Here is a 16602-nt window from a genome sequence, read left to right on the forward strand (position 1 = left end):
GCACATACACACTTTTATCTAAGCGAAGAAACGAATTTCATCGCTTTAACTGGGCGTACGATAACCTCGGGGACAATTCTGTCCACCAGCAGTGTTACCAACCCAGGGTAGAAAATACGGCTAGTTTTCAATCGGATTGGAACTCACAACTAGATAGATTTAATTCACCAAAGCAATTTTGCATAATTTAAAAATCAATGACATCAATGAATATTTGCATACCTGTCCTTTGACTTCTTTGTCAATACCAAGAGTTTCAATAAAATACTTCACAATATCTAAGAGTTGTAGGGGGGACTTCAAAGTTTTGCTCTGAGTATAAAGGGGGTACCTGAAAGTTATTTTGTTCCCTATTAATTTGTACATTTTCAGATTCCATACTTTGGTGGGTAAATCAATGAAAAATGAATAATTCTTTTATATAATCCAATAGTTTTAATGTTAGGTATATGGAACAGAAACTATCATCATTTTGTCGCATTTCATGACATTTATTTTGATAAAAATCTAAAAATCTATGAATGCTATTAAATTTTCATAAGACAATATTTTACAGTAGGCATTTTGTAATGAGGCAGAAACTGCAACTGTTGATAAGTTTTTTTTAATATTATGATGCAAATAAATCAGACAAATTGTCTTGCTGTCTCCTACATGTACATGTACAATCAACTATTACAGAAAGGGGGCACCATGCGTGATTTTCTACAAACGACCGATGAAAAGTAACAGTTTTTCAGAAACATAATGTACAAGGGTGAGAATGAAATGTCACATTCTCATCTTACTATAAACTTTGAATAATGAAGATTCAAATTCAAATGAAGAAAATGTCAGAATAAATTGAATTTTTTATTTTTCACCACATTTGCCCTATATACATGTACCATAATCGTTACAAATCATTTTGGTCACACTTCCTACCACCTCAAACTAATTTATATTGCACTTATATAAGAATCTATAAAATAGAAAATCAAATATTTTGTAATAGTGTAAAACGCTTGTTCACATTTCCAATGCATCATGAATGAAGTGCTTTTATAACAATGATGGGAGGCTATTAATGACTTTCTGACACTGTGTTGTTCTACCTATTGAGCTCCTCACTAGGGACCAGGCCATATTTAAAGCAATCCATTAACTACCTTGAAGACCAGAGGTTTCCACTGCCAAAACGAATACATTGAGCTGCAGTGGATGGACATCCATCCATCCATCCATCCACCTATCAATACAGACACAGACACAGACACCCATTATATGCAGACAGACAAACAAACAGACAGTCAGTCATTTTCACCTATCAGATAAGCTCCTATTCTCATCTACACATCACAAAATTAAAGAAGCAAACGTTCTAGACAAAATCTAGGAAGTTACCACTTCAGGTAGAGAAAAATTAGGTATAATCTATTCCTCAGAAACGTTATAAGATGTTTTGCAAAATTAAATGTGTTAAAATGTTGAAGTTCCTCACATATACTGAGATAGATTAACTAATTTACAAAGCAATTTTCCATTCTATAAAAATTAATTACATCAATGAATAATTGCATACCTGTCCTTTGACTTCTTTGTCAATACCAAGAGTTTCAAAAAAATACTTCACAATATCAAGGTGTCCTTTCCCAGAAGCAAGATGCACTGGCATTGAATTATCCTACAAGTGAAATGAAAAATCATTGATGAGATTTAATCATATTTAATCCCTGTAAAAGTAACTATTCCAGAAATTCTTTATTCTGATCATACATGACAGGTTGCATTGCAATCCTAATACATTGAACTCAATTTGTTAAAGAGGTAGGAGTAAATGCATTTTTAACAGTGTGTGGCATTGGTAATAAATTATTTTATGGTGATGGCAAAACAAAATGCCACCGAACTTAAAAATGGCAGAGCTTGGATCTTAAACATTAGACATTACCAATACATAAAAAATGCTAAGTTTAATGTACGTCTATTGATTGAAATCCAAGCTCCGTGTTTTTGAAGTTTTGTGGCATCATTTATTCCAGAGTCGAGATTATTTTAATCAAGCTATGTACTTTGAAAGTGCATCAATAGTAAAAAATGGGATAGATGATATGATCCTCATAGATATTTTCTGATTTGATTTTCAAGTTATATGTGACTCATATTCTGGCAAACGATTAAAATTTAATATGTTGATGGTTTTTCACTGGTAACAGAAAACCTGTGAATTGTTGCATACACAATGCAGTCTAATTCAACTGTATAAATTGTTAATTACATTTTTGAGAAATACATGCTGTACTTCTTCCTTTAACAAGTACAAATTTTGATTTACAATTGACCCCTGGTGATTGAACCATCTCACAAATTACCAAGGAAGCTAGAAAGTTACATAAACATAAAAAAAACACTTGCATATATTTCCATTTGATTTCAAACATTGTGTCAATATCTTTCACTTCTTACTTGAATGACTTAGTTACAAGAAAGTCATTAGTTAATATCCTTAATCCAAATACTTGAATGACTTACTTTTAGGCAAGTCGTGTGTACGTAATTGAAAGAAAACACTACCACCCTGAATGACTGCAGTTGCTCATTAAGACACCAAAAATATCACATCTGCCACTTAAAAGGGTAGTGAAGTAATTTTTAGATATTATTCAAAATTCTTCATTTCAAACATAATATACACCTTAGTCCTCCTATTTTAGATTTACAAGTTGAATTTATTTCAATCAAAGTTAGAGTTTAATCCTTGAAGCTTGTTGTCTGATTATATTGTATGTGTATGTCATGCCATCAGCAGAATGCAAAACAATTCTCATTTTGATGACTTATAAGGACATTGTCAAGAAGCTATTGTGAAAAGCTTTATCAAGATGAAAGTGAAAAAAATGTTGAGGCATCAGCAGTCTTTGAACTGATAAATAATGAAGAAATATATCCATACAATTTGTAGATATTCTGCCTCTACTGGTACATGCACAAACTAAATGGAACAAAATTTTTTTTTCTATGAACTTTGTGAACTTTAGTTTTCACTGTTTTGTTTCCGATTGCAAGTACTATCATCAAAGTTTTATAAGTGATAATATTGGCAGTGGATATCAAACAACTTTTTCCATTTTGATATGCTATAGAATTCATGCAATATATAGCAGTGTTTTCTGAAACAGTGTGATGGTGACCATTTGCGAAGATGAGTAGTGCTTATCTATTAGATCAGCACTACTCATCTTTGAAGAGATGAATAAGACCTGTTTTTAAAAGAAAAAATGTCTCCTGAGGCCTTCATTTCAAAGTTAACAAAATTATGGTTCTTCCTTGAGAACTTAAAGGCTCAAATATCTCTGAAGTGTTTGTCATATTTACAGTACTGTGTTTTCGAGCCCTTGGGAAGGTTAGACGAGCCTTCACACTGCATATAGTGTTGTGCAATAAACACTATAAATATACAATAAAGAATGATAGAGTACATGAATGAACTTCCTTCTTTCAGATCCTGTGATGTGAGTGTGTTAGCATATGTCACAACACACTGATAGTTGTACAATCTTGTCTATTACATGCAATGGAATAAGTCATATGCATTGGATATAGATACAAGGAGGTAAATCAAGTACTAGCTAAATAAAGTACTAAGTACCAATGTTGTCTTCTAATTGAAAAAAATGTCACCCCAAATCATGTAACATAAATTATTTTCAATGACAAAGAAGCACTGCACATAATTTTTCACCAGAGCTGAGTTTTCTGACTGATTGCATTTCTCAAGTTTCATTATCCCAACACGGCACACATCAGTGTACAGCCAGCTTGGAAATATTTGTGTTAAGTGATTCAGTGCCATAGCAGCTGTGTATCAAATGTATGGGGAAATATTAAAGTTAATTTTTCTCCATTTTGGACAACCAATGACAGTTTCTCTTGACATCTGATTCCCACTCAAACAAATATAATGTTTTCGCTTCATATCGGTCAGGTACCCAGCCAATGGAAGCAAGCAAATGTTAAAGCTATCTTTAAGAAAGGCAAGAGAAGTATACAAGGAAATTACAGACCAGTAAGTCTTACAAGTTTTATCTGCATAATGATGGAATCAGTTATCAGAGACAATATCGTGAACTACTTCAAGCACAATTAACTCTTTTCACGCAATATGTTCGGATTTATCAGCGGCCGATCAATGTCTCTACAGTTATAAGTTCTCGACGCTTTGACAAAAACTCTCGATGAAAGAGGCTTTACAGATGTCATTTATATTGACTTTGCAAAGGCATTGGACAAAGTAGCCATGGTAGGCTACTTAGGAAAACTTTAAAGCTATGTATGCCAAATAAGATATCTCAATGGATCAGATCATTCTTGCTGAACAGACTACAGAGACGAGTCATAGTCAACGGATGTCCATCACAATGGAAAAATGTTACAAGTGGGATACCCCAAGGAAGTGCTCTAGGCCCTCTACTGTTCATCATATACATCGATGATATGCCAAAATGTGTGAGCTCAGATTTGCACTTATTTGCAGATGACACTAAACTATCTTGATTTTACAAATTTGAAAATGTGGGCTAACACTCAGTTGCTTGAGTTTAATGCCGAAAATGCTAAGTTATTTCAATCAGAGGGAAAACCAGTAAAAGCATCAAGTACCAGTATACTATGGGCTCTGCTGATACAATTGATCTACTCCAAAACAGTGATAGTGAGAAGGACATAAGAGTTTTTGTTGATCCAGACTTATCCTTTTAAAAACACATCCATGAGAAAGTTAACAAAGCTAATGTGATCAAGGGAATTATCAGAAGCGCCTTTACGAGATCTGGAAAGTTTCTTGTTTCTCTACAAAGATTTTGTTCAGCGCCGCCACACCTGGAATATTGCAGTTCAGTCTGGCATCCATACAAAGAAAAGACATCGAAGCCATTGAAAATGTACAGTGGAGAGCCACACGCTGCAGTTACTAGCCTTACAAGGACTACCATATATAGATAGACTTGTCAAACTCAACCTACCTACACTTGTGTACAGAAGAGAGACAGGGGATAAAGAGACATTCAAAATCCTGAACCACTACTATGATAGTACAGTCGCATACTTTGAAGAAAATAAAACTTGCAGACCAACCTTCTTTACAGAAATCACCAACCCACAATTCAATCTGCCTTTAAAAGTTTCATAATGCCATTTTGTAACATCTATGATGGAAAGATGGGAAATTACAGTTAATTTTATGAGAAATTTAAATTTTTATTGACTATGAAACTATCTGCCATTTTACCATATGTAAACACCACCTTTCAGAATTTCGTTGTCAAGTTTCAGCTTTGCTGACAAAAAGTGCTTCTATTTATTTTAGGAATTTAGAGGGTTCCCTTTGGGATCCCATATAAAGTACCCTCATACAGCATGGTTAATAGGCGTTTGTATGCAGCTACTGCACAATGGACATATTTGACCTTAACCCTACAGCTTTAGGCCAGAATTCAGCACTTGTATACTGCAGGAGTTAAAACCTGATGTTTCCAACAAATGATACAAATGATAGTACAGGGAAATAGAATGACAGATGTATGAGTTATATTGAAGCACCATCCCCCATGGCCATGTCGGGACTGCAATTTGGGAGACAAATAGGATTACCAGAAAAAGTTCACATGTAAACTCTAAATGGAGTGTGTGTAAGCTGAATAGAACATACTATTAATTCAAATTTTATTGTTCTCACGTCACTAAATTTGAAGTGGATTTAATCTTTTCAACATGTAGACTATTCAACAAACAGACAGACAAACTAACATTTTCCTTTAAGTACAACTCAACTAGTCATAAGCTAACAAGAAACCATATGGCCCACCCTTGTCGGCCGTTAGTGTGATGTGTAGTTGTTCAAGCAGCAAACTCATGGCATAAAACAAATAACAATTACATAACTTTACCATAAATGTTATTGTTTGGGTTATTAGCTCTATGTATATATTTTTTGTCCATTCAGTGGTGAAATTGCAAAGTATACTTAACATGAAGAAAACATAACTATAGCTGTCATGGGATCAAATGAAAATTTGCTAGAATATATCATGTGACGAGAAGATATATAAATCTTGTCTCCACTGAATCGACAAAAGTGACGTGAAAGGGTATTTTTGAAAGAATATTTCGCACAGAAAAATCAACTCACAGGACACAAGTCTAATAATAAAGACTTGTGCACTTTAACACACTCATATGAAATGACTCCAAATATGCTCAAAACTGAAATTTGTCCGCGATCAATGAAAGTTGCCACAAATAAAAGCACACATTTCAATCTACACTTCTTTTCTGCCGGTTTTGTATTGTGTAGACATTATGGTTGTTTTGTCGACAATAAAATATTTGGATTTCGGGTGATCAAGCAACATTTACAAGGTTTTAAACACCAATGCCATGTTATCTTAATAATTAAACTTTTGGAAAAAAATCATCACAACAAACCTCTCCAGTGGTTAAAAAAATCACACACACGCAAACACTCAGTTTTTAGATGATACATACTATTCCTTATACATTTATACCTTTGTTGGTGATAACTCTCAAAATCAGAAATGCTGCTTGCCAATGCATTATGACAATGAAAGTTTTACTCAATCATATGGGCATTTCTCCCACCTTGCCTGAATGAAGTTGACAATATTACAACACAGCCAGGTACCAGAGGCCCTCTGTTGCCCGATTTTAAAATTTACTTTCATGGAGAATCAACAAACACACTCTTTGTACACAAAATAAGAAAGGCTTCTCTTGCATAACTATAAACCAATATAAATTCCTGGCAAAAGTATAAACTTATAAAGCTATTACAGACGGATGATTCCCTAGGTTATTTGCAGATTGGCATATAATGTTGTTCACACTGCTTAGGGTTACAGATTATATTAACACCTATTTATCATGAAAATGAACTGAATTAAAATCACTGACTGGCTAATAAAAATGGTAAGATCACATCAGTCATCTATTGACTTTGTGCAGACCTGGATATATAGTAAGAAACTGCATGTACACTGCGGCCTAGAGGCACCCCATTTTGGGCAATAATAGCGTCCCAACTTTTCACCATACGGTACATACGTTGAGTATGTGTACAGAGAGTATTTAAATACACCTTCTGCGTCATGGGGAAAATTTTGCCAAGTTTCCTTGCTGCACATCTAAATATCGATGAAAGAATTGCAGATTCAATTTATTTGGCTGAGCGGTTTTGTCTGTGGCTTCTCTGCTAGGTGACTATAGGTACTGTACAATGTGAGTTTGAACCCCAGTGAAACCACCATATTCCTTATATGTTGACCTTTCCATTATGATATTTTGACAAGAATTTCACAGAGGAATTTTAAAAATACCTGTGCGATAATAGTCATACGCCAAAAAAGGTGAAAACACAGCCAACAGCACAAACGATAGTCAACTTGTCATTTCATACAGATAAGAGGGAAATAAAACCATAGGGTTTTAGTTAACCTTCATGATATGTGTAGTCTCAAATATTGTAAAAAATAACGGCGAAATGAAAAAGTTAAACCAAAGTATTTTTTTTCAGAATGTATTTTTCATTTTATTATGTTGCGAATAAGCTCAAGTTCCCATTAAAAACAATGGCGTCTAATTTACTGAACACATTGCACACTTCTCGCCGGTTCAAGTTCCTCAATCCTTTGATTGGCATGCAAAATTCCTATGGTTTTAAATTTTTGAATTTCGTGATGAAACTTATGTTATTTGCATGGAATTTATTCCAATATCTGAAATATACTCATGCCCCTAATAAAATGGCGATCTGACAGCGTTTATGCAGTTGACGCATTTTAATCAGTAAGCGTTCCGTAAGTCATACAGACCAAATACCCGTCTCCTGTTTTAATGTATACGAAATTTTGGTGAATGTGAACGATGAAAATTGCAGTAAAAAGGAAAAAATCACAGAACAGAGGCAAACAGTGCAGATCCGAGTCTCTAATGTAATCGTATAGTGAACATTATCGATCGATATTCTTGTATCATAAATTGATACAGTGTTGTCTTGCACGCTCGCATGTCGTTCCGAGCTCACAATGGCGCTAAACTTGGCTAAAGTCCAGAGCTAAAGTGCGCTAAAATGTGTTGAAAGCATCACTAAAAAATTAATAAAGTTGTCGGTTTAATTTCAGCACAAGAAACCAACTAAGACGTTGACGTTATTGGCATATAAGTCAATGTAGGGGTTATCGTGGAAATATTCTCGATGTGACCTGAACACACGAGCAACACGTGTGTGCAGATTTCGATGGATATCCTAATGAAAATAAATTGATACAATGTTCTCTGTCGTCAATGGCAACTGACTGAAAGCGCTTTCAGATAGGACATGCACTTCGCGGAATATTTCCCACACAGGCATTATTTGCTGGTATTAATAATTCAGAACAGGCCACTTTGGAGTCAGCAGTTGTCATATTGCTTGCTATATATTATTGTACATATCCAATTTCAGCAATCATGATAGTACAAATACTGAGTGATTCCAACGGCATCTTGCCATGACAGAGTATTTCCAATATCAACTGAGTGATACACACATGATGCCCCTCTTGTACCCTGAGTCTGAAAACTGCATACTAATTGTCTCTGAACATAAACTAACATAATGCAACCTTACAGATGTATGGTACAGCTATGAAAAATTCAGTAAGTTCACTTTACCAAAACACCTTAGCAGCATATTGAACATGTACCTTTAACTATGTGCACAACATTACTGCTACAACAAGATGCATTGTGTGAAAGTGTTAATCAACGTGCTATCAATGGAGGAGTGCCCAATGCACAATTAAATGAAATTAAGCATTGGTAGAATCATCTGAGTCTTTTCATTTCATATGTGTTTTATATGATATATCATCTAGTAACCAAGATTGTCTGTTAATTGACATTCTGTATTCCAACAAATTGATCAGGGTATGTATTTTCTTGATCTTTATTTCAATGAGCTAGGCATGTAATTTTATCATTTAAATACTTTATATCACACAATTTATCAATGAAATACTTTCATATATATGTGCTAAGTGTCATATATTTTTATTGATTACTTATTATTAACAGTAACAGTAACAGTAACAGTGCACAAATGTGCACTTTTATTATTTGCGGTCAAAGGCCTCCGGCCCATATACAAAGGGGTACAATGGCTGGTATATTACATGAAGAAAAAAATGTACCTATCTTAAGTTTTAAGTAGAATACTACTAACAATTCTATGCTGGCAACAACTGCCTTCAAAAATTACAATTTAGAGCTAGTTTCCATTCTAATTTTGAAAACTTGAAATATAAAGTGACAAATCTTAAGTGTTACTGCTATATCTGAAATATTCATCAGTATCTGAAATTTACAAAAGTTTGGGTCTGTAATAAAAATATTTTTCTCGTAATTCAAATGGATATACCGGTACTAAAAGAGATACTTGTCATCCATGTCACCCTGCTTTATACAAAAATTACATAATCTGGCTGATGATTCAACGTTTTTGTGTCTGCCATCTTCAATAGCTAGTGGAAGTACCGAGCACCGAAACCGTGCGAACATTTGCATAACTCTCCAGTTACAATTTGACAACATATATTTTTTTGGTTCAAGTAGACTTTTAAAACAATTGTAAGTTCTTAATTTTGGTTTACCCATAACATTAGCTTTCCATTGTTGTTTTAAAATATCTGAAATACGTGTTTTGAAAGCTGATATAAAACTTAGCGTATTGCCAACTTCTTGGGTCAGCCATACATGACCGAACCCATAGGAAAACAATGTGTTTTACAGAAGTTGCCCATGTGTGTCGTCCAAGACTGTCAAGATTACACAGCATAATGTAGGCCTGCTTTGGGAGACGTTTCTGTGGCATTGCTATTAGTTTGGCCCAATAACTGATACAACGCTTTAAAGTATGGTAGTATATAGGCAGACGTCCACATTCCCCAAGCACGGCTTCGTTTGAGGTGTGACTGGGAACTCCAAGAAGCTTCCTGCACCATTTTCTATGGATCTTTTCGACTACATCAAAATATTGATAACCCCAAATTTCAGAGCCGTAAGTGAGAATTGGGAGAATCATATCGAAAAGTTTGAAGTGACTCTCATACGGTAGGAACTCTAATTTCCACCTGGCAATTGACAGCAGATTAAGTGCCTTGCTAGCTTGGCAAGAAATTAACAATTACTCTTCAATGGATCAGACTTAATTGTCTGAGTATTACCATGATATTGGTTTTCCTCATTACAGTCTAATATTCTGGCACTCCATTCGTATTGATGCATTGAATAAAATCCAGAAAAGTATGTGTATATGGTCAATCTTTCTTGAAGTAAGTCATACAGAGATCAATCCGACAGTGATCAGACAGCCATGATTCAAGTTTTAAAACAATCACATGGCTGAGCAATTTCACTTAACTTTTAGTATAGTTTATTATGTATATGTATAATGATTCATGATCAAAATTTTATTCGTTTAAACAACAATCTTTTATAGCATTAAATATCTCTGAAAAGAAAAAGAAAGCAAAAAGCTGCCAGAGTCTCACCCTAATAGGTTGCAACAGTGTTATACTGACCATAAGGCCCAAGACTTGTATACATTTCTGACTCCTGAATCAGCAAGGCAGATGTCCAATGAAGAAAATACTACTATTCTATATAAGAAAAATGTTATACTAGGTAATAACTGATTTATCATGCAGTAAGGCAAGAATGTTAAATGTGCATTAATATGATGGTAAACAAGATCTGTGTGTTACAAAACTACAATGCCACTGTGAATTCACAAAAATGCATGTATCTCCCATGTATCTTACTTTACACCATTAGAATAAAGATAGAACTATTCAAGGTCAATAGGGCATTATCCATAAAAATTTCCATGTAATTGTGCTTCAATTTCCTTGGTTTAAAATATTGTACTACAGTACATTAACAAGTGCACAGAGCCAAGTGTGTATATTTTAGTCTGCAGACATTACAGAAGCAAATTGATGTCATCTGCACTTTCAAGTATTCTTAGTAGAATTTACTACTTTTCTCCTTTATGCAGCTGCTTACTTCTCTTCAAAACCTCAATGACACAAGGATTGTGACTCTCAATGACACCATGGCAGATTCAACATAAAGTGGATATTTACAAGTCACACAAACTAACCTAAATCATTGAAGCTATTCAAATTTATAGCATCATCTAAGTTAATCAAGTTTATATGTACACTTGTATACATTGAGAGGGTCTTCTCCAATTTAAACTAATTTGAAGGAATTCAACATCAGATTGAGGTGTAACATAAAAACTGTGAATTTATGTTTAGCGTATGGGGCTTTTACAAGGTACTATCAACGATGAAATGTGGGTCAATATCAAAAAAATCATTATACAAGATTATTTAATGTTAGCTTTAGTGTCAGTGCCTGCCTTACTCATGATATAAGATAAGTGGAGAGGCGATTCGGGAAACTCTAATGGTCATATTCGTTTACTTGTACTATAAATAGTTGTTGTATAGTACTAGTGCAATGAAGTATTTTTCCCTGGTATTTGGAACCAGCATCTGGCAAACAGATGACACCATTTATTTACCCTTACTAATCTAGTTTACAGTACAAAAGCAAACAAACAAAAGTTTGGCAGTGAAGGCAGTGCTTTATTATCATACCAAACTGTTAATAAGGATCAAAGCACTACACCAAGGGGAAGCCACTGCCAAACTGAGAGAAAGGACAGAGGAAACTGGAAAATAAATTGGGAGGGAAGAAATGCAAGAGAAATGGATAGATTAAAAAAAGTACTGTGTGTAAAGTAGAAACAGCTGCTGCAAAGGGTAAAAATACAATTGACATGTCAAAAATTCATATTAGCAAACCCTAAAGTAAGGATGCAGTGCAATGAAAATACATTGGTAGGGAGCAAATCCTACAATAACAAACAGCTGATTAAATGGAAGTACAAAAGCCACTGTGAAATCTTAAAACAAGCAAGTGAAAGTGTGATAGTCAACATTTGGATTTGAATGGCAATAAAAATGTCAGGGTGAAATTTCAAATCATAGTGTGACAGTCAACACACAGACATGGATGTCTCATTAAGAGTGCTGATGGTCAAGGTTAGTTACTACCCATAATATGAGTAATTTCAAAACACTCCAAAATCGGAATGGCAATGTAATCTCTATTAATCATTGATTTCCAGTCTCCCTGTAATTTAATTGTGTGGAATGCCACATATGGCAGAAAAGGTTGCTCTACCTCTGTGGAGGTTATGAGGACTATATTCATCCACAGGGAGAGACTAATGTCATGTATAAGCTGCTTGAACTTCTTATTCACTACATTCTGAGTAAGTGGAATCTGGGTTTTGCCTGTTAAAACAGGAAGGTTGGAGCAAAGGTTGAAGCTGGCACATGGCCCAGCATTTCACAATATGCGGAAACAGCTTGCCCAACACTGACTCTGGAATTGCTGCCATTGGAATACAATGTTGAAAACATATGTTTCTGACGTGTTTTAGACCTACATTAGACTGAAACAATCAGCCCTTTTGGAGTGAAAGATGCTCGGCTGCGGAAAATTTGTGATGAGTGGCAGGGAATAGGTTTGACTTTCTCTGGAATGAGAAGAAAATGATGCAAAGAAAAGCCCAGAAGGTGATGTCAATGTCGCTGTTCATATCAAATAAATCCTTCATCTGGGTTAGATGGCCTGGGAGCAATGGGAGACGTGGTCTTGGCAATGTTGTACAAGACTTATCTATACCTTGTAGTGTGTAACTGAGGGCAATGCTATGAAATTTGCTGGTATTAAAGCCGAGATTCCACTGACATAATTACAAACTGGCTTAGGACTCTTAAAAGAATGTGAGAGGAGGCAGGTATGCATACATAATGTTCTATTTTCAGCAGGAAAGGGCTTTTTCAACAAAATGCAAGGTAGGAGTCCAGCTGACATTTGAAGTTTTTGCACGCTTCTGCAAAAGTCTTACATCGTCTGTGAGTGCCTTTAGTGTAACCTGTGAAAATGAAGATTTAAAAGTCGACCATGAGATAATGCAAAATGGTGTTAAGCAACATTGTGTTTCTTTCATCTGTTATGCTGACTGAACCTTTGTGCGCTGTCACCATGAAGATGCCATCTGGGAAGGACGTCAGCAGTTCTATTGTCTATCCCTGGGAAATAAACTGCTCTTAGTTGAATATTTGCTGAGGCGGCCGGCTTCAAGCTAAATATTCTGAGAAATGGTGAGAAGTGCTTGATCTCTACATGTATTTGTGTTCAATACTTGGACGCAAGCAGTGTTGTCGCAATGTATCTGGATTCTGTGACCCTGGATGTGAGCTTTCCATATCCGAAGTGCAACAAGGATGGCAAGCATCTCAAGTGCTGAAATGGTGCACGTGATGGCTAGGAGAGATGGATATGTGGTGTGGTACAGAGCGCAGTCAGGAGATAACTTGAGCCATCTACCACATCCAGACAGGCAAGCATATGTTGCTAGGATTTCATCTGGCAGTGACCAAAGTTTGTCGGGCATTCTACTGACTCCGCTATAATTTCTCATGAAGGCTGCATAACTGCCATTTTACATCATTGCGGAAATAGGAGGTTATGCAGATTCTATGATGGTGCCTTTTGACTGATCGCAACAAGATTAAACATGCGACCTATGAACACACAAGCCGAACAAACACAGTCTGGAATGAAGACAAGTTTATCTATTAAGGACTGCATTTGTCTCTGTGTACATTTTTTCATGTGCAGGAAATTGATGAGAAGTGACTCAGCCTCAGCAAGCTTATGTTCTGGTATTGAAACCTCCATGACAATAGTGTTGAACTGTTTCCCTAGGAATGCTAGTTCTGTGATAAGGGGATGCACTTGTCGATTGCCAGTTCAAAACCATGGTGCATATTAGTAGAAGTTAGAGCATCATAGGCTTGCATGTCTCAGACTGCTTGGGTTCTCTGCTCCAGCAAAGTCTTCAATATAGTTGATTGCACTAGGGCCTTGTTGACGGTATACCGGTATGTACATCAAAGCATTCATTGTCGTTGACAAGCCATGGCTGCAGTGTGTAGGCCAAATGGAAATTTGTATCGCGGAAAAGTGCTTGTTGCCAGGAGAAGCCAAGAAGATGATAGTCGCCTGGGTCTACGGGATCTATACAGCGGTAACAACGGCGAATATTGCACTTAAAGATGTGACAACCAAGACTGTAAAAATTGATGATGTTGATAAAATCCTCCATGGACGGGTACGATGGTTTATATTGTGTGCCATTAGGAGGTCATCACATGGGATGCTGTCTTTAACTGATGCATTGCAATGCAAAGGAGAGATCCATGACAGTTCGTCTTTCAGATGTGTCTTTCTTTGCCACTGACAGCAATGGAGACACATAATGTTGCCTTAACTGTGAATGGGTTGCTATCAGAAAGGACCAAGAATTGCGCCGTAGGTGATTTCTTTCCTGATGTATGCTTCTGTGTTTTCTGCATAAAGGTGAGCTGATGAGTGATTGCGTAAAGTTGAGCTAGGTAGATCATTCCTTGTGTACCCTATTGGCCAGCCACATTGAAGATAATCAACCACTGCACTGTCTTCGTAGCTCTGAAGATTTGTCCGCCATAAGTCGATATCAAAAGTGGAGGGAACCTGTATACAGGCACCAAGGAAGTTTGGGTGCTGAGATGACAAGACAGCAATATGAGCAGCAATGAGAAAGCAAAAGCCTGCACCGGAAACTGGCGCGGTGGATAGCGCTCCTGATAAACACACATTGCTAGTATTCTGAGACTGTACGTTCATTATAGGGAAAGACTGCATTAACTTGCATGGTACCTGAAACCCGGGTCCTTGCCTGACCAACTCGGGTGACAAACAGAAGACTTTTAATCCCCCAAGGTGTGAATGTTCCATTGTTATGTTTATCTTATCCAGCTGATGCCATTGTAGTGCCATTGTAGGAAAGGCAGGTCTGTGAAATTGATCCTCTGATAACTAAGTAGGGAAGTAGGGTATTCCTAAGTTAATAGAGCTTTCCGGTAATGTGAAATTCAGGGGTATATACATTTTGGAAACTGGGGCCAGAACCTGGTATGAGACTCCTGTGCCTAAGGCTGTGGGTTGGTGTGCCATCTGTAAGGGAATTGGTACCAGCAGAATGTAGAACGGACAATTCTGTGGAACTAGAGGCATAACATGTCAAAAACTGAGTAAGCTTTTAGCAGTCAGAGGCTCAACTGGAGGAGACAACTTGGGGGACCGCTCCTTTACGACTAGTCGGATTGTCATTAGCCTGAAAGCTAATACAGTTATTGCACAGAAAGGGTAACTCAGTGGCAAGACTTGAGACATATGCAATGTAGTCGGTTGAAATGGAAGGCAAGTCTCTGCAAGCCTAGTATCCTCGTCAGATGGTGGATGACAACAGTCCTCCTCTCTTATAGAGACCGGAAACGTGAAGAAACATCAAGCGCTGAATGATCAGAACTGTTCATCATTTGGAACTTCCCACTGATGCTTCATGAAAGTCTATGCAGAAAACGATGCTGATCATGATTAGTAAGTATTGTCAGTCTTGGTCCCTTTGAGGCTTGTGAGGGCAAGTATTGGCTTGGTGGTTGATTTGTACCTTTTGTATGAATGGACATGGATTGCAGATATGATGTTCAGTTTCCCCCTGTGGGTTAGGATGGTCCGTAATATGTTTGCATTTACCTACTTGGTAGTCTGCGCAGTACCTGGCCTTGCCCTTATTGTTGGTGTTTGCTTTGCCTGATTTGCCTAATTTGCAGACATCTTACCTTGAGACGAGAATAGTCAGAGATCCATGTAACTTGCCCCTTTCTGTAGCTTGCAGGACTGCGGTGAAATTGTCTCACTTCGGGCCAGGAGTAAATTTCTGTGAGATGGAGGAGGTCTATTAGGTGCTCTGCTCTGTACTGTCTCTGACTCTCTGGCTCTTCATGGAAAATGATGGATAACTCACCTCGCATAAGGGCAGGAAGTGATAGTTTTGAGAAATTGCGAGATCAGCTAGACTCCCAGCACTGGCCTTGGAAGTGAACTCGTGGGGCCATATCACCATATACAACACTTGATCAGCTGCCTTCCTCGAAGCACTCGATTTTAGCTTTTTCTTTTTTATCTTTACTGCGAAATGAATGCCTTGTAATCTAAGTGCCAACCTCTTTGCTTTGTGGTTGTCTCTAATTCACTTGATTCAGAGGCGGATGTGGTAGAGCTGGATGTTGACGAGACATACAACAACAAGTTTTTTCTTGTCCTTCTTTACAGCAGCATCACCTTTTCACTCTTTTTCACTGAACTGATTGAGGTCTGAGGAGTCATATATGTGGTTTTCCGGCCTTTTAGCTTCTGCTTCAGTTGGGAATTCCGTGCCATGGCTTCCTCAAATTCAAGTTCCAAAACCAATTGATCATTTTCTTTCTTGATGGAGTCCAACAGCAGGGACCTTTTTGTCACTACTGGCTGAGAGAGTACTATAAGAAGACCATGACTGCATTATTTCCTTTGATTCAGGAAAAGAAACAAAAGATGGAT

At 36.7% G+C, this 16602-nt stretch overlaps 1 protein-coding gene across 1 annotated transcript in view; it reads right to left on the bottom strand.

Annotated features, from left to right (window-relative positions):
- Window positions 1-1144: 1144 nt before the first annotated feature.
- The window catches only part of LOC139128401 (receptor-interacting serine/threonine-protein kinase 4-like), a 50811-nt gene continuing 35353 nt past the window's right edge, over window positions 1145-16602 (bottom strand). Inside the window, exons 4-5 of the mRNA XM_070694177.1 lie at window positions 1562-1663; window positions 1145-1228 (exon numbers count right to left, since the gene is read on the bottom strand). Of these exons, the coding sequence (XP_070550278.1) occupies window positions 1145-1228; window positions 1562-1663 (186 nt within the window). The remainder of the gene's footprint in view (window positions 1229-1561; window positions 1664-16602) is intronic.

Source organism: Ptychodera flava, unplaced genomic scaffold (genome assembly GCF_041260155.1).
Source record: "Ptychodera flava strain L36383 unplaced genomic scaffold, AS_Pfla_20210202 Scaffold_52__1_contigs__length_894533_pilon, whole genome shotgun sequence".
Lineage (NCBI taxonomy): Eukaryota > Metazoa > Hemichordata > Enteropneusta > Ptychoderidae > Ptychodera > Ptychodera flava.